The sequence below is a fragment of the Haemorhous mexicanus genome, chromosome 3 (genome assembly GCF_027477595.1).
Source record: "Haemorhous mexicanus isolate bHaeMex1 chromosome 3, bHaeMex1.pri, whole genome shotgun sequence".
Classification (NCBI taxonomy): domain Eukaryota; kingdom Metazoa; phylum Chordata; class Aves; order Passeriformes; family Fringillidae; genus Haemorhous; species Haemorhous mexicanus.
In genome coordinates, this window is record NC_082343.1 from 1429859 (window position 1) to 1453538 (window position 23680).

At 44.1% G+C, this 23680-nt stretch overlaps 1 protein-coding gene across 3 annotated transcripts in view; it reads right to left on the reverse strand.

Annotated features, from left to right (window-relative positions):
- Window positions 1-23680, reverse strand: part of PLCB1 (phospholipase C beta 1) — a 345096-nt gene that overhangs the window by 235922 nt on the left and 85494 nt on the right. For all 3 annotated transcript variants that reach the window (XM_059840472.1, XM_059840473.1, XM_059840474.1), the window contains exon 3: window positions 17959-18027. In XM_059840472.1, coding sequence (XP_059696455.1) covers window positions 17959-18027 — 69 coding nt within the window. The remainder of the gene's footprint in view (window positions 1-17958; window positions 18028-23680) is intronic.

The following is a 23680-nucleotide window of genomic DNA, read 5'->3' on the forward strand; positions in this document are numbered from 1 at the left end:
CACCTCTGTGATGAAAGGACTTAGCTCATGGAATCTGCTGCTTGTGAGCACTGATTTTCCATGATGCTGAGTGCTCCTGCCCAGGTACAGAACAACCTCAACTCCCAGCTCTCAATTTAGCTTAGATGGAAACTTTACCCTAATGTGAGGTTAAGTCTTGAATAATTCCTGCTGGGTACCAGAACTTGTGCAGCTCAGACGTTTACAAGGCCTGGTTTATATAGACTTGTGGTAGCAGCCTTTAGGTTATACCAACAACACACAAAATTGTTTGTATTTCCGAGAGTTTGCTTTAATTGTCCAATATTTTAATAATCTGCTTACAGCCTGTCTGGTTTTGTTTATCTGGAAGAAGCAGTTTGCATGAGCAAGATAATTCAATTTAAAAAATACACTCCCTGTAGATGTCTCCAACATGTAGAACATTTTGGTCACTGATGTGCTTCAAAAAGGCTGCATTGCACTTCCTACACTGAAGCCCTGATACTCTTTCCTTGGGGGAAAAGGTTATTTGGTGCATGAGAAGTTTGGGGTTTTATTCTGTTAAATATTTTGCTGCAGATCTGACCTCCTTGGGCCATTTTTGTTTGCACAAGTCTTTCCCACCAAGTATTAGTCATGCTCTGAGTTCTGTTAAAATAGTTCTGATGAGAATTCTTGTAGCTGGCACAGGGGCTCAGAAACAAAATGAAGCTGACTTGTAAGCATTTACTTTATCCAAAGTTTGTGGCTCAGCTGCTTATCTGAACTTCCATTATAAACTTTGGCTTGCTTGTAAATCTTAGCAAAGATCTTTTCATTAAACCACCAGCCATTAACATGAAAATTCAGTAAGGAAAAGCAAGCGCTTTGAAATTAAATTTAAATAAAAAGAAGCTCTTATTCAACCTATTAGTACTTTAGGAACCTGATTTCTAGATACAATTAAAAGCAATTAAACCCCAAAGCTCCAGAACTGCGCTCCAAGGAGAGCACACAGTGGCCCAACAAAATGCAAGGATGCAATCAGAGCTGTGTTGAAAGTGCTGATGGTTTTGTGTGTCTCTGGCTTTTAAAGCACACAGAAAGTCACTGCACTGAGAGAAATTAAACAGCCAGGATGTGAGGGGGGGCCCAAGCAGCTGCATCTCCCATGTTCTGGAATGGCTCATCAAAAGCAGAGAGCTGCTGGCACTTCCAGAACAAACTCCTGTTCCATGCTCTCTCTGTAAATCCAATCTCCACAGGGGCTTCTTCAGACCCCACCTGCTCCTCGAGAACTTGCTCAGGTTGTCAGATCTCAGCACCAGGGAATTTGTATTCTTGCCAGGCAGCATAACCTTATGTATGACATGCTCTCCACACAGCCTCCTCCACTGCTGCTAATTCCTGCACAATTAGCACTTGGTTGCACATCCTTCAGTGAACAGAGCATCCCTGATTAATTACCAGCACCCTTCGTCAGAGATCACCCAGGGATACCAAGGGGAACTGGCTCCCTGGGCCCTGGAAGAGAAGAAGCATTTGCAGAAAGGACTCTCTCCACTGCCCTTAACTCTGTGCCCAGGGCAGTGTTTATTTAGCCACTGTTACACTCGAGAGGTTTTGAAATATCCTTTTGTGTGATTTGCTTCCAGGTACAGCCATCACCTTGTTTTAAATATCACAGCTCAGCTGAGGCAGCTTGTTAAAGACACTCTGGTTGTCTGTCAAAAAGGAACACAGTCTTGGCTGGCAAGGAAGGGTGCTGCTCCCACAGAGGCTCCAGTCGAGCTGCTTGCAGAAGAAATTGCTCTACACTTGTGCAGAGACCTCTGCCAAGGAAAGGAAGTTCAAGAGAGGACCGAATAAGCTGAAGGTGGAGAGGAAAATGAATATAACAGCACCATGTCCAGCACCTGCTCAGGCTGATGATTTCAAGAGCTTTCTGATCTGTTGGCAACAGAGCTCCAGTCCACTTCACTCACTCAGCATCTTTCCCAAACAGTACATTTCAGCTCTGGCTCTTTTCAGCCCTCCTTTTTTTTTTTTTTTAAGCAGAAAATCCAGCACCTATTGTTAATACCATTTCTCAGTCAGGAAGTAACAGGCAAAGCTCAATTAGGAAATTGCACTACCAGGACATTTTACATTCTTGATAAAGCGACACAAACTTGACATAAAGTTCATTTTCCCAGTGCCATAACATGAACCACTGCACCATTTGCTTATCTGCAGCTGCTGCAGATCCTCTGAGCCTGAGGCTGGAACTAGAGCAGCTCTAACTCCAGTGTTTCACTGTCAGGCAATGCCTTTAGGGAGCTGCCTTCCTGCAGCTCCTCCTTCCAAGACATCTGTATTTGATGTCAAACAACTCAGAACAGAAAGCCAAGGAGTCATGCAAACCAAGAGCAGCAATTCAGTGGCAGCAGATGTGTCTTCCTTCAATTATCAGACACGCATGTAGCACCAAAGTTTATTCAGATAACCTTTCTCATGCCTCCTGAAAAGCTTTAGAAACCTTTGGTCTTCCAGTTCCATTCTCCTGGGTGTCGACAGTTAAGAACAATCTCTGTTTCTCCAAGAATAAAAATAAGGGATGATTCAGAGGTGCACAATTAGACTGAGATATTCCAGGTTAGGGAAAGCAAATGTGACAAGGCTGTCAGGATTTTCCTCCCAGATTTAGGAGAAACAGATGAGACATTACATAAACTCCTCACTGATCACCAAGGTTAAGCTCTACAGCAGATCATCAATTTAGAACAATTTACTATTCCAAAATGAAAGATTTGCTTAGAATTACAAGTACTCTCTTCCATAGTTTAAAGGTTGTTGGAGGAAAGAATGAATTAGAGCTTATTTTTTATAAGTAAGATCCATAAAATTGAAGAAATGTAAACTTGGAAAGGACTTGAATGGTCATTAGCAAAGTGTAATGGAGAAGAAATACTTGAGTAACACAAATACAAATGCCTTTGTGAATGCTGCTCCTGCTTAGGGCTTGACTCCCATTTTAAAATATCCACACTATTCCCACTTCCCTGCATACAAAGCAAACAGATATTGAGGGAACTGTCTGATTAAGTTACTACTGGAAAATTGCATTAGGCACAGATCCCAAAATAATAACTATTCTGCTCCTCAGCTTCTAAACAAAACATGCACATCTGCAAACGCTCTCCATGCTGGGCCTGCCAGCCTCAGCTCAGTACAAAGCACAGCAGAAAGGCTATGCTGATAGTACTGCAGATAACATATCTTCATCCTTCACTTTCAGGCAGCTCTTTCATCCCTGAAATAATGTCAGTAGAGAACCATGCAGCTGCAGAAGCAGACACGGTTTGGGCTTCAAATACACCGGGAAAAACCACGGAAATATTTATGGAATGAGACTGCAATGCTCAGAAGGGAAGGTCAGACTGGCAGGAGGGCAGGATTTGTTTCCATCCATCTCCCCACGTGTCTGGTGCTGTGGCTGTGATGTGCTGAGTGGTGGAAATGCAGGGTTAGTGGCCATTGCTGCTGCTTTGGACAGCAGGATGATGGGAGGGTTTCATTAACAGAAACATGGGAGCCAGCTTTCTAGGATCAGACAAATTGGATTTCAGCTCTCAAACATGAAGTGCGCTGTCAAACGCAATTTCTTCTTCAAAGAAACATGTCCTAGATAAAGGAATGAAATTGTAAATAGATTATAAACCATATTTAAACTGATTACAGGTTAATGCAGGATCCAGACCAAAGACACGCAGCGCTGCAGGCTGCATATTGCTGAACTGAGCTCCTGCTTCAGGGTGACTTCACACACAGTCTTCAAGAAACAGGACTGACCACCAAGAAAAGGGAAAATGAAAGAAAAGTGGGAAATGCATTAAAAATGAGATGGCACCAAGTAAAAATGCTTTGCTGGGTTGGGTGTAGCTACCCCAGGTTCAGGCTGGACATCAAGGAGTTTCTCCATGGAAAAGGTTGTTCAGCATTGGTTGGGACTGCCAAGGGAGGTGATGGAGCCACCATCCCTGGTCAAGGAATGGCCAGACATGGCACCCAGTGCTCTGCTCTGGTTGACGTGCTGAAGGCTCAGCCACAGCTTGGACTCAATGACCTCAGAGCTCTTTTCAACCTCAATGATTCTGTGATTCTGAAATTATCCAACATCAGCTGAACTCCATAGCTGAAGGTGCTTCACACAGCACTTCAAACCCCTTCAAAGGAGCAACTGTTTGGACTCCAGCTAGGAGTTAAGTAAATACAGATGTAGAAAGAGTAGGAAAATAAATACACCAGTGCACTAAAACTGCACCAGCATTACTAATTGCTGCTTATTGGGGTTTTTCCTGGCTCAGCTGTTTCCCAATAAAAACCAAACAGCTGCTAAGATTGCACAAGGAGCTCTTTGCCCCCACATCTTGCCCAGGCCTTGCCAGATGCTGTTTGGAGAAGACATCTCTGTTGCCTCCCAGGCCCTGAGGGCTCCCTGGTGCTCTGTGCCCACGTGCCTCTGCTTGGAGTCCGTCCTGGCCTGCGGTGAGAATCCACGGCCGAGGCAGTGCTTGTAGTGCTGTGGGGCTGGCACCAACTCACAGCATCTCAGTGTGATTCCAGAGCTCTGCCCCTCTCCTTGGGGGCTCCATTTTCACATGTCTCAGCTCCCCTGGCCGAGTGTCAGTTTAATGTTCCCTGGCTGGTCTGTGGTGGTCTCTCCAAGACAATGGAATTGCAGTCAGCTGCTGACACTTCATTCCCACCAGACGAGGCATGTGAGCACCACCCAGCCCTTCCCTCCAGGAGAAAAAGCCACTTTTAACAGATGACAGGCACGTTAGGAAATCGACGAAACCATTTCCCACATTTCTATAGAAGTCTAGTTCAGCCAGCACAGTTCATGCTTTGTAATGCATGAGCACTTTGTAATGCATCAGCACTCCTCTCTGTAACATCGATAAACAACAGAGAGAAACAGATTTCAAGTCAGAAGTAGCAAAGATTGTGCTTGGCTCAGATGACCCACCGTGCTCCCTTCCAACCGTACCCACTCTGTGGTTTTTTTTTAATTTAAGAATCAACAATTTGTTTCACTAGAAATCTGTCTCTGGTCTAGAAAAATGTAGATGATTTCCACTGATATCAAGTATTCAAAATGAGAAAACCAACAGAAATATTTGCAAAATATTTAAATCAATAACTAACTACTGCTTCTAAAATATGACATTTTAGGCTAAATATGAATTTACGTGGATTTTTCCTCCAAGTCTCCCTTGTGATGCTGTTTGCTAAAGAAGCCCATCAGAATTGGTTTTGTCTCGTTCCAGTCTCACACTTAAGAAATAAAAACTATTCTACATTTGTTAAAATGCAACTTTTAACGAAGCTCCCAATGCAGAAATACATAGAAATCAGAACACACATCAAATTCTGCTGAAAACCAAACCAACTCAGCAGAATGAAGCAGCCTGGCTCAGCTCTTTGTGCCCAGACTAAACTGTGCCCTCCCGGGCCAGGGTTTGCAGAAGAATTTAAACCAGAGCCAGCTGCTGCCCACATCACTGGTCCCTGCATTTCAAGAGAGCTCCTCAAACACAATAAGCCATCATATTTCTTCCCCAGCCACAGTTTCAAACATTAGTGCTTTTGTTCTGAGCATGCACATTATTTTCTCTTACACACACAGGACATGACCAGCCAGCCCAGTTTTTTGCAATGTGATGAGGTTTTTCTTTGTTATAGCCACTAATCAGTATTGAGAGCAACTTGGGAAAGAGAGATTCTGGATGAGCAGAGCCCATTCAAGTTGGCTTTTCAAACTTTTATTATTTGAAGCAAATTTAAAAGGAAGCCAATCAGCTCCCTCTGGGTGATGGGAATTTTAAAGAACCCTGCTGCACATCTCAAAAATAAATAACTGAAATACAGCTTTTTTTTCCCCTTTCCTTTGGTGATTTGCCTGTTGATTGCCTTTTCATTTCCTGGAGACATTTCTAAGCCTTCTACATCCCTAAACCCAAACAGAATCAATCCATCCCCCCAAACTGCAATCACCCACTGATGGGAGAGCAAAGAGCAGAGGCAGCACACGAAGCCCAGTGTTTGTGCTGCCTCTGCTCGCAGGCCCAGCTAGAACAGCAGTTCTTTCTTTCACTGGGGGTGGGCTCATCCACCACCAAGGGAACTGGAAAACACGTGACCTACTGATAAGTGCCCTATAAATAGATTTTGGCTTGGCCCAAGTGCTCTGATTTGCAGCAATGGATGTAAATAAGCTCTGGGTATAAAGCCCGTGACAAACACTACTCTGAAACAGCTTGGCTGTGTAAACAGCTGTCTCCATGGTTCAAGGGAGGATGAAATGCACTCCTCAGCTCTCTCCCTGCAGAACTGGGCACATGGGCTCCGAGGAGGGCTTTTGCTGTGTGCCTTTAGCTTTTCTGTTCTGTGTCCATGCTGCTGAGACCACAGAGCCTGTATTTACACTTGCAAGGCAGTCCTTGCAATGCTCAAGCAAAATCCCATGCAGAAAAGCAGAGAGAAACAAGTACTGAACTTTTTTTTAATCTCCTCTTATTTGCAGCAGGTAGAGCAACTGTACCACATTCATCTGGCCAGACTGAACTGTGTATTCATGCAATTCAGTTCTGTACTCCCAGGGGCAAGAGACAATGCACACCCAAAGAAAAATAACCATCTGCATCTACATCAGGGGTTCACTATTTTCATGCAAATAAAAACATCTCATCTTTCTCTCTGGTTTATAAGCACATTAGAATTCTAAGTATGTCTCTAATATTCAACTACAATTGAAATAACTTTAGATCAAATAAAGTTATCACATTTGACATAGCTCGAAGAGTAAAGGAAAATGTTTTTTTTTCCTCATACCCTAAATAATCTTGCACATAGTTTTGAATTTATCATCAGGATAAACTGCATGACTAACAGGCACAATTCCCACTCAGGGGAAAGCTGCTGACAGCAGTTCTACATTCTCATCACTCATCTTAGTTCTGGCTACTTAATATAGACTTCTCTTTAAACAACACTTTGTCTCCCAGCTCTTATCCCGGGATCACACCTTTCCTGAATGTGCTAAACAAGTTCTTGGTCATTGCAGGGCTTCTTCCTACAAGGCTGCTGGAGCCCGTGCCAAGTGCCTTGATGAATCAGGCTCCACAGGCAGGCAGGGCAGGAATCCACTTCCCTTCCAGGGCATGTGCAATCCCAGCTCAGGCAATTCCCTCTTCCAGCAGGAAGGGAGTTCACAGTGGGTGCTGATTGTTACAGGAAACTAAAACAGCATTGAGCAAACCTGTAGAGGAGCACTAGGGGTGCTCACTTTAGTCCTCCCTGCTGTGGAGTTGCACAACCTCCTCAGTTTGCTTAAAGCTATTGAACTGAAAATCTGCAGATTATTCCCACTATTCAAACAGCTCACAAAGACAAAATTTCCTAAAGCCACGGGGAGGTACCCACAGTGCCAGCAGCAGGCAGCTGGTCTGGGAGCAGGGGAGGGAACCTGACATCCCCATCCCCTACAAGCAAAAGGGTTTGTTTTGGTGCACACAGAGACAGGACAAGAACCTGGGGCTCCTGCCCCACACCTTCTCCTGCCCTGGCAGCACTGCCAGCTGTGGGCAGCTTCTCCCACGCTGCCAAGCACAGCACTGCTGTGAAGAGCACAAGACTGTCTGAGAATCACTGGGTTTTGCCAGATGGCAGAAAGTTAACAGAGATTGTGTAACGTTTGTTTACAGCTTGATAAGTTTTACCTTGGCACTCATAATTTGTCCAGAGAAGTTTTCAGTTGAAGTAGAAAACACAGTACCTCCCTTTCAAACGCGTGGACATTTAAATGCTCTCAATCAAGCTGGTATCTGATATCTAAAAACACCAGTAAAGGGTTCCTTTTAAATACATAATTTGCAAGTGTCACATGCAGACATATAAATTAGCAATATCAAGTGTTATGCTTTTAGAGAACACTTTAAATATGAACCAAAAGGAAAAGCCAAGCATCATCAAAATATGAGGAGACCTAGGTACAGCTTGCAAATTCTCCTTTTTTATTATGTAAGCAACAGTTAAATAATTCCACTTCTCCTCCCACCATCTGAAACTCTCCTGACTCCAGCAGGTTGAAATAAATAGTCTTGCAAACAAAATCACTTCCCACAACTGAAATACTGCCACAAACTTCTAAGTGTCTTAAAAACGAGCTAGATCACATTCAGTGATGCCTACAAGAACTCCCAGCAGCAATAGCTCCCTTCAAGAAGGCTCAAGTGCTGCCACCTCTCAGTACAGGGACAAACAGGGTGCAGTGAAGAACACATCAGTTATGAGAGGCAGCAGCCAAGGAGCTCAGAGAACTGCACAATGGCTTGGGTTGGAAGAAGCCTTAAAGACCATATTGTTCCAACCCCCTGGCATGGGCAGGGACATCCTTCCACTGGTCCAGGTTGCTCAGAGGTCCATCCAAACTGGCCTTGAAAACTTTCATCAGACTCAAACTCTACAGCATCAGCAGCCTCAGCTCCCAAATCACCCCAGAGCCTTGGGCCACTGCACAGAAACTCTGAAGGACGATATGAAAGCAGCTCCAGAAGAACTTCTTCCAGCCAAAGCCAAGCAAAGCCCAAGCCCTGCAACAGTTCTGAACATGTTCAGGCACTGATGTGTAAAACACACAGGCCACGAGACCCCAGCAAGCTCCTGCCCTGCCCTCCCTCCTGCCTCTGTCCAGCACCGTGCATGTTCACCCTGGCAGTAACAGCCCCTGGCTGGAAAGGAACACTTCACCACTGCCCTAACCAAAGACATCAGAGTTTCTGGAGAAGGTGGCGTTCTCCTGCACAGTCACTGTGCTCTGAGGGGTGGATAAACACAGAGGAGGAAGGAGGGTTAACTGCTGGGCTGCAGCTCCAGCCTTCTGGGCATGGAAGCAGCAGCGTGGGCAGATCCCCGGAGCCAGCTTTGGGAGCAAGGGCAGAAAGGGATCTTTGTCCTTATCAAGGCACAACTCAGCAAAACTGAGCTAACTGGGATAGCTAAATCAGCCTTCCCTCCCAAACTGCCAAAAAACCATCTGGAGGTTTAGACTTTTTTACCCAAAGTGTGCTGTAGGAAACCTTCCTGTGCTGGCTTTGATCCTGAAGCCTCTGAAGGGGGTCTGGCTCTCTGGAGCAGCCAAAGCAGAGCCCCCCTGCCTGGGGAGAGCTGGGATCTGCTCCCACAGCTCTCTCAGCTATCCCCACACACATCAGCCTCTTCCACTGGTCCCAACATGAGGGTAGCCATTCACACAGACAATTTAGTTTATCTGAATTCAGTTTTGTCCTTTCTTAAGCATTTTAACAGCATGCAAATTACAGCCATTATTTCCAAGATTAATGTTTCCCCTTTATACATGACCTTACCTAGCACGGATTTTCTCCTTCTGCCACTTCATTAGCAAACACCATTTTGAAGCCATTGATGCTAAACATTCCCAAGTACAGCACACCATTTCTCACATAAATTATTTTAAATGTATTTCATTAATCTCAGAGGAACGAGGTTAACTCCGAGCAGACACAAGAACAAAAAAATCCTTGTGTAATTTCACTTATGGCATTATCAATATTGGATGTGTTTCAGAAAAGGGAAAATCAGCATGGGATGCATAGCAAGCCTGACCCACCATCAGCACAGCTCCTCTGAACTACCAGAACCTTCCATGACAGTAATTTCTTATAAAAATGACTGTGTTGATAATAATTTTTCTGTGTTTCAACACCACAGAAAGATCTCATTTTCTCTGAACTATATTTTTTTTTTAAAAATCCAATTATTTACCAGTTGCAGTAAACTAAGTTTTAACACTGACCTAGCACCAGGACTGGACAGAACTTTTGTGCATTCAAACAAGATCACGTTGCATTAGTATTTGCAAGTTATACTGACACTTGTTTTAGGATTCCTCCTGGAAATAATATGGAGAAGATATGTTCTTTTAACAGGTGTTATGGTAATTAACCACCACTGGAAGTCTGGTATGTGGAAACCAGTCTCCCTTGATGGGAATGAGCCCCAGACACGTAGACAGTGCACAACAGAGTGGGACAGTAACAGCTTCCATCCAGGCCTGATTCTAAATCACACCTCTGAGTTCACTCCAATTCTAAAGGACAAGAAAGAAACTGGATACTGCAAAATATCACAGCCAGGAACTCCCTAAGAAACTTCCAGCCAAGGGGATTTCTTCTCCAAAGGAAGGCAACTGCGCTTTATCCAAATTCCTCCAGATAAACAGTGTAACTCAGAGATCACAAACCTAAAGCATACAGAATATGTCTGTCAAAGGGCAAACCTGCATTTGAACAGACTGCTGCACTTTACAGAAACACACTCAGGTTTCCTTCTGTGCTGCTTGGCAATTCAGGACCGTGGTGCCAACTAAATGGAGAGCTACCTGAACCTTAGTGTAACATCAGTGTGGGGTCATCCCTTCCTGCACCACGGCACAGTCCCAGAGCACTGAGACATTTCTGGCAGTATTTCTGTAAGATTCTCCACATTTCAGGCTGGTTCATCAACCAGGGTATGAAGGCAAGCTCATATTCAAGAGTGGCTAGGTTTGGGCAATGTTTAATTCACCTGCTTTCTTACCCAGCCCCTAAAATGGTTTCTGCCCACCAGGAATCACATTCACAAACAACATTTCTCTGCAGGTCAACCTTTCCACCAAAGACCTGACTTCTGCCATCTAAAGCCAACTTATGAAGGGTGTTGGACACTCCCAAAGCTATGAACCACAGAGAAGAAGATCCAGATGCAGAAAACTGCTCCTCCTCCTGTCTCTGTGCAGTGCTAGTGCAGGTCAGCCACAGCGAGGAGCAGCTGTGCAGCTTCTACTCCTCCAGTCTGTAGGTACAGAAATGCTTCTCTTTGGAAAGACTCAACCCACAATGTGCTCCACAGCAAGAAAAACCTTCCTAAACCATGTATAGCTGTGCATCAGTCTTCACACACAGCAGTTTTCACCAGGAATTCACTGCACTTTGTTCTTGTGAACCACAAAGGGTGGGAAAATGCATTAAACCAACTTTTGGCCCTCAGAAAATATTCTTGTCGCTCTGGCCTAGAGAGAACCATTTTGCTTCCCTGTGCCATCCATTTTGCAGGAACACCCCTGTGGATGGCTCATTACCAGCCCAGGAGTGGCAGAGTGTCTGAACTCCCCAGTGGCAACAGCTGATAATTTTGTTTATTTAACCAGGATTAGTTTGTGAGCTGACAGAGCTGAGACAGCCACAGATGAGCAACTCGCACTCAATACAGCTGTAAAGGTTTTTGTTATCACCACACAAATATATACTGCCCAGGACTTATTTAAAAATGAACTATTTGCAAGCCTTACTTGGTAGCATAATCCTATTTATAATTAAATAGGGAGGGAGCTTTGTTTGGTTTGGGTTCAGAAATAAGCTACTGTATTAAAAACCCCAGGCAGATATTTGGATGCACTTGCCCCCGTTCCTGCACATCCACAGCAGACAAAGCAAAAGAAACAAGTCTCCTTTCTGCCTGATGCTTTGGAAGAATGGATTTACCATGAATCTATTGACATCACCACCCTGGAAATCCAGAGTTTTCTGCTGCTTTGCACTTCACATGGGCCCATGGCTATTTTTATTTGCTCCCACTCAGTACCTTACCTGGAGCTGAATTTTTGGTCCTGCCCTCATATTCCTAATAAAATGTTTCCCAGTAATACTGGTTGAGGTCTCTTTGCAGGACACCTGTGTCCCTACAAGGTGTCTGGTGCAGCTGGGGCATCCCAGTGGCACAGCCATGCCTTGGGACACACACAGACCAAAAAGCCTCACAGTTCCATGAGGAGGTCCCAAAAACCCCATTTATATGCAGATGATAACAAGCATATCAAACCTTTGCAACTAATTAAAAACTGACAGCTTCCTCCAAAGGGCTGTTTACAAGCTAAGGGATGTAATGACAAATCACCAAGCTGGTTTCCAATAAAGCAGGAAAATTTTAATCATTTGTTCTAAACAGTTGCAGAAGGATGCATCTGCTGTGACATTTTCAGTTGAGCCTGTTGATCCTACATTTGAAGCTCGAGGGTGTTGCACTGCCACCAGATCTCTCCATGCTGCTGCTAAAACATGTACTTTAATATTTATGAAATATTTCTAGGTGGAGATTATGGCTCTGAAGCAAAGACTAGCATGGCTCATTATTGAGTACCTTTACATTTTCCAGGGAAAAATTTGGAAATTCTTTCCAGACTGAGTGTTCATGACAGGCTAAATGGAGCATTCCTTATTTTTACAGATAGCAACGTTTTATTTATTAGTTTTTGCATTAGTATTGCACTAGGGCTGTGCTTTCCCAAGACTTTGTGATCTTGGGGCAAGTCAAAAGGTAACACATGGATCTGCAAGGTAACAAATAGATAATACTAGAAATTGATAGGCAGTATCAACACCTTAGCATTGTTAAAAGTGCCTCCAAGACGACTTTGTCATCCCACCAATTTTTAACTGTTGTGCAGCTGCTGCAAAAATGCCATTTGTCAGGTTCAGGTGAGGTTTATCCCGAGTGACAGGGTGTGGGGGTTTGTGACAGCCGTGGCTGTCCCAGCTGCACCCCCAGCTCATTAGCATCATGAGCTGGGAAAGCAGGAGTGAGACATCCCTGTCCTGGATCACGGGCAGCACCACTGCTCAAACCAAAAGGGACACAGGAAAAAAATAAATTGTGCATGTACACAGGTTTATCCAAAAGCAGCAGCAGCATTTAAAGCACAGCCTTAGCAATAATTCCTAGTGTTTTCAGGAACTCAAAAATTACTTATTTAATTGAGCAGGGCCTGCCTTTTCAAATTTAAATGTCAAGTTTTAAAATTACAGCTGTAAGATGCCTCTGTGCTTCTTAAAATATAGAATTTCTTATTACAGACTTTGCACTGCAAACTTTGGCAAACAAAAAAAAAGATGAAGGCTTTATAAATACAACAAAGAAAAGTATAAAAGCAACCAGCTCAGAAAGCTAACTGAAACAGTCAGCAAGCAGGGACAAAAATAAAATTACTTCTTTCTGGAAATGCTTCATAGTGAAACCCTTGAAAAAAAACCCTGTGATTTCTGCCATGGCCTGAATGTTAGTAAATAGTGATTTCAATGAGCTGGCCAGACAGAGCTAAGTTACACAGTGAATGACATGCTGCTGAAAAGGTCCCAGTTCCCCAAGCATTAGAGGTTGGGAATAAAGTCACCAATCTGGGCCATTGGAGGGTCCAAGGAAAAGCCCCCTCACTCTCAGGGCCCACAGCTCCCACACTCCTGGCAACATTTAAACCACTTCCATTTCCACCTGAGCCCTAGCCAAATATCATACAAAGAAATTCATCTTAACCTTCCTTAATAACGTAGAACTCAACCTAGACAAAATGTGTCTGCAACTCAATCATTATTATGGAAAAAAAAGCAGTTATGTAAAAGAACAAACCCATTTGGGGCGGATGTTTGTGGCTGTTGCTGTTATCCCCAAGGTGAGTGGGAAGAAGGTGAGCTGCGTGCACATTCCATTTTTATTTCTTTTGGGCAGAAATAGAACACTGCTTCGGCACAATTTACATTTTCTAATTTAGCATCAAGGTTGTTGAAGGGAAAGCAGCGTGCATTTCTATCAGCAGACAAAAATAACAGCAACAGCAGCATTTGAGACAGAATTGAGACATTCTGAGCAGGGTGACAGAAGCCGGCGCTGCAGAGGGCGTGCTGCTGTCCTGTGCCAGCCATGGACACAGCTGGCTTCTCCAGGGAATGGACTGAGTGCACAGAAAGGAAAAAACCCAAATCATCTGCCATTTCACACAGGCAGCCTGGTCAGGGTGTTACCAAACACAGCATAAATGTCCCTGCACAACTGTCAGTCCTGCTGGCTCCCAGTCAGTGCCGTGGAGTGCACAGAGGCAAACACCGCAGTCCGGGGAGCTCTCACAGTTCAAATGGACTTGCACATCCTCATTTCCCCCCAAATCACCTGATTTTCAGTTAAACAGTGATTTAGACTTCCCTTGCTTGTTTTCCTTTTCGTTCCTGAGCCCCCCTAGTTCAGGAAATGCTGCTTTTCCTCTATGGATGTGTTAGAAGCCAGCAAACCTTGCACAGCAGCTTCTGGATCACAACTGAGATAGGTCCAAAATCATCTCACTCGAGCATTTCAAGAAAAGCTACCAAATACAGAGAGGCTGGTGCTGATATTAAAATAGCAGCTGGAGCCTTGGCAAACTTCTGACATTCAGGCATCTGAATTATTTTTCTCTGTAGAGCTTGCTTGTTAAAGTGAGAAAACTTGGGGCGGGGGAGCCACGAGATTCTTTAAAATTGGGGATTACTCTCTAAACACATCTTGGCATGAGAGTGATTCTATCATTCATAATTTCATCTCCTACAGGTTCACAGTATATGTTATTTAAAGAAATTCATTTCCTGCTGAATGATTTATGAGGGAAAACAGGATGCTAAGGGAAAACATACTGATCAAATGCATCAGAAGTTCTCAATATGAGCATTTACCATGGAGTTATTTCCTCCTCCCTGTCAACTAATCCTGATCTTTCTTCTTGCTAGTAAAAACACATATAGTTGCTTAAGATTTCAGTTTCCATAGAAACTGTTATTGGCTAAAGTAAATACAAGATGGAAAAAAGTGTGACTTCCCTAGTCCTGTGAGCATGTTTGCAGCTGCCAAGTTTTCACCACCTGACCATTCATTTCTCAGTATTTACTGGTGCCTGACATTTTTAGCTGCAGCTCCCTTTAAAGAGCACGGCCACTCTTTTGAGAGGCACTTCCATGCTTTCCAGAAGGCATGTGAATATTCATAGCTGTTCCTATGCCTCCTAGTACAAAAGCACATTTGGTGTTATTTGATTTTGCAGACCTTGTCACTGAACTTTACAAGGGAAAAAATGCCTCAGATTGCACATCAAACCAAAGCTTGAGAGGGTATTACCAGGTAATGTCCAAATAAAGGGAAATAAACGTTGCTTCATCACAACTAGTGATTTTCTCCTGCTCCCAAAATTCCTCTTGCTCCCTTTCCTACCCGATTCTACTACAAACTAAAAAGCAAAGTCCTGATAATCATTTTATAATTCCCTCACTTCTTTATAAATGTCATTTTACTTTGAATGGAGGCACTTCTTCCTAACATACACAATTAATGTGTCTTTTCTTGTTCCCATCAGAACATGACTTCATTTTTTTCCTCGTGTAGAGCTCTGCTGCAGTGCTCTGTGCTGCCTGAGATTTTGCCTTTCTACCAAGGAACCATCCTTTGCATGTATATTGCATTGAGATGGAAAACTCTGTTACCATTTCTGAAAATAGCAGCTGAAGACAGAAGGAGCCATCCCTGACAACGTGCAAAAAGAAAGTGATGCTGGAGCTTCTCAGGATCTCAGGGTCATTTCAGTAGACTGCTTTCAATCTCCTGAGCATCAAGTGCCTGGGTACCCACTAAAAACTCCTTCTACATGGTTAGAAACCCCAGCTCCTGCCCTCCTCAGCACTGCTCAGGGGCAGCCACACATTCACTGCAGCACCCAAAAATGTCTTCTCAGCTCCTTGCTTGTGCCACATTGATGTAAGGACTGCAGGGTGAGAGCTGCACTTCTGTGTCTTCCAGGGAACCTTTGAGGCTGAACATTGAGGGAACGGAGACAACAACCAGACCAGCTGGATGAGAAAGCCAGGAAGATGCAAAAACCATGCAAGAACAACCACAAAACATATGGGACTGGACTTATGGAAAAACCCTATGAAAGCTGAATATCAACCAAAAAAAGAGAAACAGTAACACCCTTTGTGCTTCTCAGTCCTTTTGCAGAAATGAATACCCATGGCAGTGCTGAATGCAGCATGAGAACAGACTGAGTTTTGGAAACCAGGACTGCCTACAGTCCCTTAAAATCCTTTCTTGCTGGTGGCCTTGTGTGGCAGCACACCTCACATGTTCTGATAACTTACTGTGGGTGAAGCTAATGACACTGAAACTTAGCTTACTATAAAAATAAAAAGGAATTACTCTTTTTTATTTAATGGGAAAGTCAAGGCTTATTAAAAAAGACACTTATTTCTATCAAAAAGCAGCAGTAGATCAGAAATACACCAAATGAGGTTTAAAGATTCCCATAAAGTTTGTAATGACAACCCATGGGTGAAATCTACCCTTAGAATTCTGAAAAGAGATTTAAACATTTGCATAAACTGGCAGAAGTCCCCTAATATAAAAATTGTACAAAACCACGGGCAGAAGGGGTGATGTAGAGAAAATCACTTCAGTCTCTTGGTTTACAGTAAAAGCAGGGGACGCTCCCACCTGGAAGCAGAGCTGTGGAAAAGAGCCCCTGGAAAGCTTTGGTGAGTCTCCTCCACTCCCAGAGCTCTTCAGCCAAACTCCCAGGAGTTTCAGTGAAACCTCTGTGCAACCCCTGCTGCCACCACCTGCCTTGGAGGCAAGCCTGCTAGGGCTGAGCTCCTCTGTGGCAGTGCCACACGTTGGGGGGCTCTGTCAGGCTGCCTGCCCCTCTGCTCAGCCCTGCCACAGGACCAGAGCACACCTGGCACCCGTGGCCCCACAGCAGCCTTTCAGTTCCCACCACCTGCAAGATGCCATCCACAGCCAGCCCAGGGGCTGGTTAGCTGCTGCCCACACACAAACCCATGACAAAAAGTGAGCTCATTCACACAGGTGCTGCACTTCACCACCCTGGGAGCCCGGATTTTCTCCTGCCCTTCATTGAATGCCACTGCTGTCAGATCTGAAATGTGCTCTAACAAAACCAGCCTTTATGTAACCCGATAAATAAAAGTCACCAAGGCAATAGCTATGCATAAATTCTAGCTAAAAACATTTTGTTAGAAGAGCATGAATGTCCTCTGTAAAGCAGGTAGCATTTTAAAATAATGTTCTAGACATTGTTAATACTTTATTGCTATTCATCATAGAACCATTAATCATGGTGAACTCATTTGGTATTAATGTGGATGTCATAAAGTACTTCTGTTGCATTTCAATTATAACTCAGCCTTTAAAATGCTGCCAGCACTACATGGAGAGCTTTGAAAGCCAAATATGAATAGTCTGTTCAGAGATAACTACAACTGCTTTCTGGCACAGAAAAGCAATCTTTTCCATTCCTGCTGGCCCTCAGGGGGCTGAGCAGCCCCTGGGGCTGTGCCTGGGCCCAGGGCTGCAAGGAAGAGAGGTCATCCAGACCCAGGAATATTCCTCCCCCAAGATGAGAGTGGGAGAAACATTCTTTTGGTCTGTTCAATCAGGGCTAAGCAGCAGCAAGGCCAAACTTTCCAGGCCCTGGGAGATTTCATTTTTTTCCTATCACTCCTGGGATTCTCTGAGGCACTCTCTTGCTTCCAGAGCTGAGTGCTTGGGCTTTTCCTCTCATGTGCTGTGTCTGCCCAAACAAAAACACCAGAGAGAACTTATATCCACAGCCTACTGTCTGTAGTGACTGTAAATGAGTGCACAATACATCAGGGCAAACCCAAAGGGAGCTGATATCCCGACCTCTCTGACAGCAGTTGAAAAAAATCCCAAATCCTCCTTCCTGCCCTCAGAAGGCACTGAAAGAAGAAAATCACCAGCACAAAATACAACATGGACTCAAACAAGTATCAGCTCCTTGCCACCAGGGAAGCCAAGAACTTGTGTAAGTGGACCTTGACAAACCAGGATTTTTGCTCCTGTGCTGCCAGCAGAGCTTCCAGATGGATTTTACATACAGAATCCAAAGACAAAATCTCAACAATCCCAACACTTCTCAACAGAAACAGTGTTAAACAAAGAAAAGGCAAAACACTTCCTTTTAGCTGTGGGAACATTTTTTCTTCTTTTCAATTCTTGCATGTAATTCCCATTCTTTTTTATCCAGGTCATCAATGTAACAAGAAAGCACACAGCAAGAATTCCTACCTTGGGAGCTCTGGCATGTTTTCCACATCTGGCATCTTTGACAAGGCTGATATCCAGCAGCTCAGTCTCCTAGAAGGAAAAATTGCAACACAAGTAATTATTACATGATTCAGGAAGCCTTGTTGTGTTATCAGTGTCCCACTTCCCCCATCTGTTTGTCCAAATGGAGATCAGCTTCTAGGAGAGCTCAGGTGCACCCAGGCAATTCCAACAGCAACACTGTGCAGCTCTCCTAGGATGTATAGGTTCTATAGAAGCCATAAGAGTCAAGCTGATTTCCTGGATTGCTAAACAGCAGCTGCTGTGCTTTTGGTTTAATCCTTTTAATGCAGTTTTAGCATTTTGATGCTTGTCACAGTGTGACAAAAGGCAGTGTCACAAACAGAAAACCCTGCCTCTGCAATAGAAAACCTGCTTTATTATTGCCAGAACGCTCTGAAAGGTGCTCCTAAACCCCAAGAAGTGTTTTATCTGTAATGATAACAAGGTTCAACAATTTCAGTGACTGCTGCTCAGTAAGACACACGCACTTTTTGACAGGCATTTCATAGCTCATGTGCTACTCTTGAGTTATGGGTTCTACAACAAAGCTGGTACATCATGGCAACTTCTGCTGGGCAAACTCTTGCCCTCCCCTACACACAAGTAACATGAAGAATCCCCTTTCCCTGATTTGAGCATTTGGAAGGAGGATGGATGTGGAGCAGTGTGATTCCCAGCAGCAATCCAAGTACTCCAGCAGGAGTGTGACCACACTGCAGGGAGAGCCAACACCACTTGCAAGCATTTCAGCCTTCCAGAGCAGTAACTGCACTGCTGTGCAGGGAAATCTTAGTGCTGGACAAAGCCACTACTCCTTTTCTTTTCAATTCCAAGGAGAAAAGAAAAAAAAATATTTGATGGACATGTTACTTTGCCAAGGGTTACTTGGGATCCTGATTTGTTTTTCATTTTAAGGAAGCCACTCCTGCTCAGCTCTTGCAGAGCTTTGTTTTCTACTAAGACAAACTCTACCAACAAATTTTCACGTCACTGTACATTGATCACATTTCCCTCTGTCCCTCCTAGCAATCCCAATTCCCTTCTCTTCTAGTACTTGCTGAGCTCCATGAACACTTTTCCCCCCCTTCATGGAGCCTGTTTAGAGAAACTTGCACCTTTAAGATGGCTATTTTTTGCTCTTACTTGCCTGAAAGAGGACAAGTGTTTAAAAACTTGCAGAGATTAGAAAGAAGCAGGGAGATAAAAGGTGGAAATAACCCAAACTCCACCAATAATCAGGGCATATGGACACAAGCACTCTTCTGACAGTGCAGGTGAAACTTCAAATAAAAACAATTCACAATTGAGTGCACTGGAGGGCTTTGAGTCCTTTTAACTTTGAGGCAATCCATATGGCCATTAAGATCCATGCAGGAATGAAAACTGGAATATGGCAGAGCTACACATGAGTTTATCACACTTGGAGCAAGAACTCAGGTGGGAAACAGTAGTTATATTTACAACACCCAGTGGTTATATTTACAACACAAAGTGGTCTCAAGTCCATGGGGAAATGTTCCACAGAAGCTCCAGGCACATGCAGATCATAAAAATCAGATTTCCCCAACTGAAAGGACTAAGGAGCACTAAAAATAAAGGCTTTAACAGCAAACACATGAGGGAAATTAAATATGCTGAAGAAAAATGGATCTTACAGATCACAGAGACCCTGAGCCACACAGTGCGAATTTCAAAAGGTTTTTTTTTTTATTTGTCTGGTATTTTGGTTTTTAAAAAAAGAGAAGAACAGCTAACAGAATTAGTAATTGAGTCACTTACAAAAGTGCAACTAGACCTCCCGTAACACAAACACAAAAAGACCCTTTTAAGTGGAATAGCACACATTAAAAACAGACAAAAAGGAAAAGGCAATGACCAGCACTCCCAAGGACCTGAACAGCCCTGGCCAGATCTTCATCCTCCCAGATGGAGGAAGATGAGCAGGCATAGGGCTGGTTTGGAGCTTTGACTACTGCTTTCAAGCTGCCTGCATGCCACCAAGCCATGTGCAGAATATGTGGCCACCTGAGGATCCAAGAACTGACCAGGGCAGTCTAAGAGTGAGGGAAAAGTGGATTTTGTGGCGCTACCTGGCTCAGCCCAGCTGCCAGGGCTGTGGGAAAGGCTGATCCCTGAACATGCCCCTCAGGGCCTTCCTGCCCCGTTACCTCTCTGGCAGAGAACACAGGGTTTGTAATCCTGTCCCCAGAATCCTTTCTATCCCTATATGACAACATCATTTAATATAAACAGAAGAGAGCAGGACCTGCATCCATGGAAGTGCCTCTGCAGGCAGTGTTCAGTGGGGCTTGGATAAATCAAAATTCATAATGGGCCATTTCTTAGTTCTTTGGTTCAAAGAAACCTCCTGGAATTCCCTCACCCCAGGCACTTGCTTTCATCTTTTAAACAGCTAATTAAGAGGGCAGAGATCAGCTTCCTTGGAAGTCAGAGGAAATACAATTTCCTATTTCCCTACTGCAAAACGCGGGGGGGATTTTTGTAAAAGGAAAATACACTTGAGCAGTGGCCAAAGAAATGCCCCATTTCCTGTGCAGCAAAACAGCCCAAGCCCTCCTCCACCTAAATAAACAGGAGTGTTGTTAATGACTTCCTCCAGCCAGGCTTGGAAATGCATTTTGTGTTGCAGGGGGCATGAAAGCCATAGCACATGGTGGGGGGAAGAAAAATGCAAGTCCAACTTTTCCCTGTTTAGAGACCTCCAGTCACTGCTGCTGGGACTTAACCCTGCAATAGAGTAACATCTCTTAATGCAAGTGGTAGATCCCTCCAATCATTCATGATATAAAAAATCTGGAGCAGTTACTAGCCCTACCATGTTTGTTTTCAATTAGCAGCCGAGACAGAGGAGCATTCAGAGAGGGCTGCATTGTGCAATCTCACTTTTATGGGTGAGCACACGCTCACAAAAGCACTGGATTGTGCAACCCTCAGTGTCTGCTTGAGCACTTGTAATGAGGCCCATCTGAATTTAATATAACAACCCCAATTTATACCAGCTGAGGATCTGGCTCACTTCTATTTTAAACTGCCCAAAATGATGCTGACTGAGTCACGGTGCCTTGGGAACGTGCTTGTGACATAACCCTGGCTACAGAGGAGGAATTCTCCTGGATACCACTGGAGAGCTCTCCTGGAGACCCAGCAGCAGCAGGGCAGGCTGAGAGCAGGATCAACTACAGAACCTCCCAGAACTGTGTCAAGGAGACCCAGCAAGAGCAGGTGTGCATCACAACAGCTGCACGGGTTAGTCCAGAGAGCCAGCTGCTTTCTAGACATCCCTGACAAAAATAATTGCACTCTTCTGCAAGCACTCATGGTGGCTCAGGAGTGGTGTACTGCTCTGACCTCAACTGTTCAACCTCTGTTTTCATGTCCCTTCTGGCTGGATGTTCTTTTTTCCCAGTGTATGGCACAGCTCGCAGCCAGTGCCACTTAGGGAGAAGGTCTTACCAATTAAACTCTGTAAACTCATTTTCCACTTCGCTGGAAAACCTGTGGCTTCACAGTCTCAAATCTGAAGAAGAAATTCTGTGCCTGAAAGCTTGTCTAATTCTTCTGATTCTTCTTACCAGTCAGTCTACTGGAAGACACAAGACTGCCTTCAAATTTTGCTTCATACACCACTAGCAATGTAAACTTAGGAAAACTAAGCTGGTTTTCTAAACAAGCACAACTTATTGCTACTCAATGGCAACATCTGGTCAAGGTTTTCAAAGGGGCAAAGCCAATTTGCTGAAACAAACTTCAAACAGAGAGCCAAACAACACTTTCTATTGGGAATAGCTAATCAAAATGAAATACTGCTTTAATATTGAAAGTCTCTGTGTTATCATTCTCTGAACATGAAAGCACTGAATATCTGGAAGAAAAAAAATGTATGCAGTTCTGTGCTATATTTATTTTATTCAGCATTTTAGAAATGATATTTTCAATAAAACCACATGACTACTGTCCTAACAATATGTCAGAAAGAAAACATTAAGAACAATACTTGAATCTGATGAGGAGCAATTACAGAATCAAAGAACCATTTTGGTTGGAAAAGACCTCTGAGATCACTGAGTCCAACCTTTGACCAAATACCACCTTGGCACCAAGTGCTCTGTGCAGTCCTTCCCTAAGCACCTGCAGGGATGGTGACTCCACCACCTCCCTGGGCAGCCACTGCCGTGTCTAGCCACCCTCGTGTGAAGAATTTACAAGTTACAAAGAAATGACAAGCTGTGCTAAAGAACTACCTTAGGTAAATAGGTATAGAAATTTATCCATTTACAGCCACTTATGGAATACACCTCGCTCAGGTTTCAGGGATTTGGACAGTGATCCATCAACCACACTCTGATTAACTCCAGGATGAATTTCTGAATGAACACCCAGTGCCAGTTCCAAAAGGGTGCTTGCAGAGCTAGGGGATGCCACGTGTCATTCCCCTGCTCAGAACATACCTATTTTTCCTTATTATCAATGAGAATAAATTGAATGAAACACAGCAATTTGTCTCCTCATCCCAAAGGGAAACTGTGGAGGGCTGGTGAGACTGATTTAACAGAAACCAGCACCAACAGCTACAAGCAGGAGCAGCAAGGTTGTCAATGACTGTAATTGGAGCTGGGCTAAGGCAGTGCTGTGCTTCCCCAAAAGTGCCATTATATAATTCATAAGCTGCATCCCACTAGAGAGAGGCAGTCCCTGAAGGAGCTGTCTCCCTGTTTCCTCCTGGCAGCACACAATTCAATTACTGGGCATCAAAATATGGGCTGTGTCAATAAGGCAGCAGCAGAGCAGCACGTACACCTCACATCAACAGGAGAACTCTCCTCGACAACACCAAAGTCTTTTGCTGCACAGTTGTCCTTCACAAATTCAAAGTTCCTTGTTACCATCCCACACATTCTTCTCAAAGAAAAAAATTTTAAATTATGGTTTTAATGCTAAACTTGCCAACCTGCCCAAAGCAACCAGACCTCCTTCTAGCTCCTTGCAGGTGATGGACAAAGCAGCAGCAAGGCACTCAAATGATGGAACAAAGGCTCTTAGTCCTAGAGTAGCCATGGATATCTCAAGGATCAGTTAAACACATGAAATTTTAACTTGGTTACAGTGGCTCCTGAATTCTCTGCATTCTAAACATCTATTACAAAATCCAAAGCCCAAAACAAATCCACCACCCTGGCACATGAAATGAAAATTTGGGTGAGAGGCACAGCTGTTCATGAGGGGAAACACAGCAAACACTGCTGCCTCCACTACTCCAGTCAGAATCCAAGCTTTTCAGGCTTTTCCTTTCAGGCCAACGAGCACTGGCAGAAAATCCCCACAGCCTCATCGACATCAGGCCCATTCCAGTTCACCCCACACTCCGGGGAATTTCCAAAGCCCCAGAGAGGAGGGTCCAGAAGAGGAGACTGTCTGTCATCAGCATCCTCTTCTGTTAGCTGAGGTGGCAGGAGACATCCCCTGAGGGTGACAAGGGACATCCCTCGAGGCAGGGAGTGACAGAATTGGGAGAAAGGACAGAGATGTGCTCCTCTTACATAGAACAGCAGCTTGGAAAACAAGAAGGGATGGGTTTAAACCCTGCTTTAAACCCATGGTTCTCTAGGTCTGGACTAGCCTTTCTGAACAACAGCAGAACCACAGGGCTTGGTATCACAGA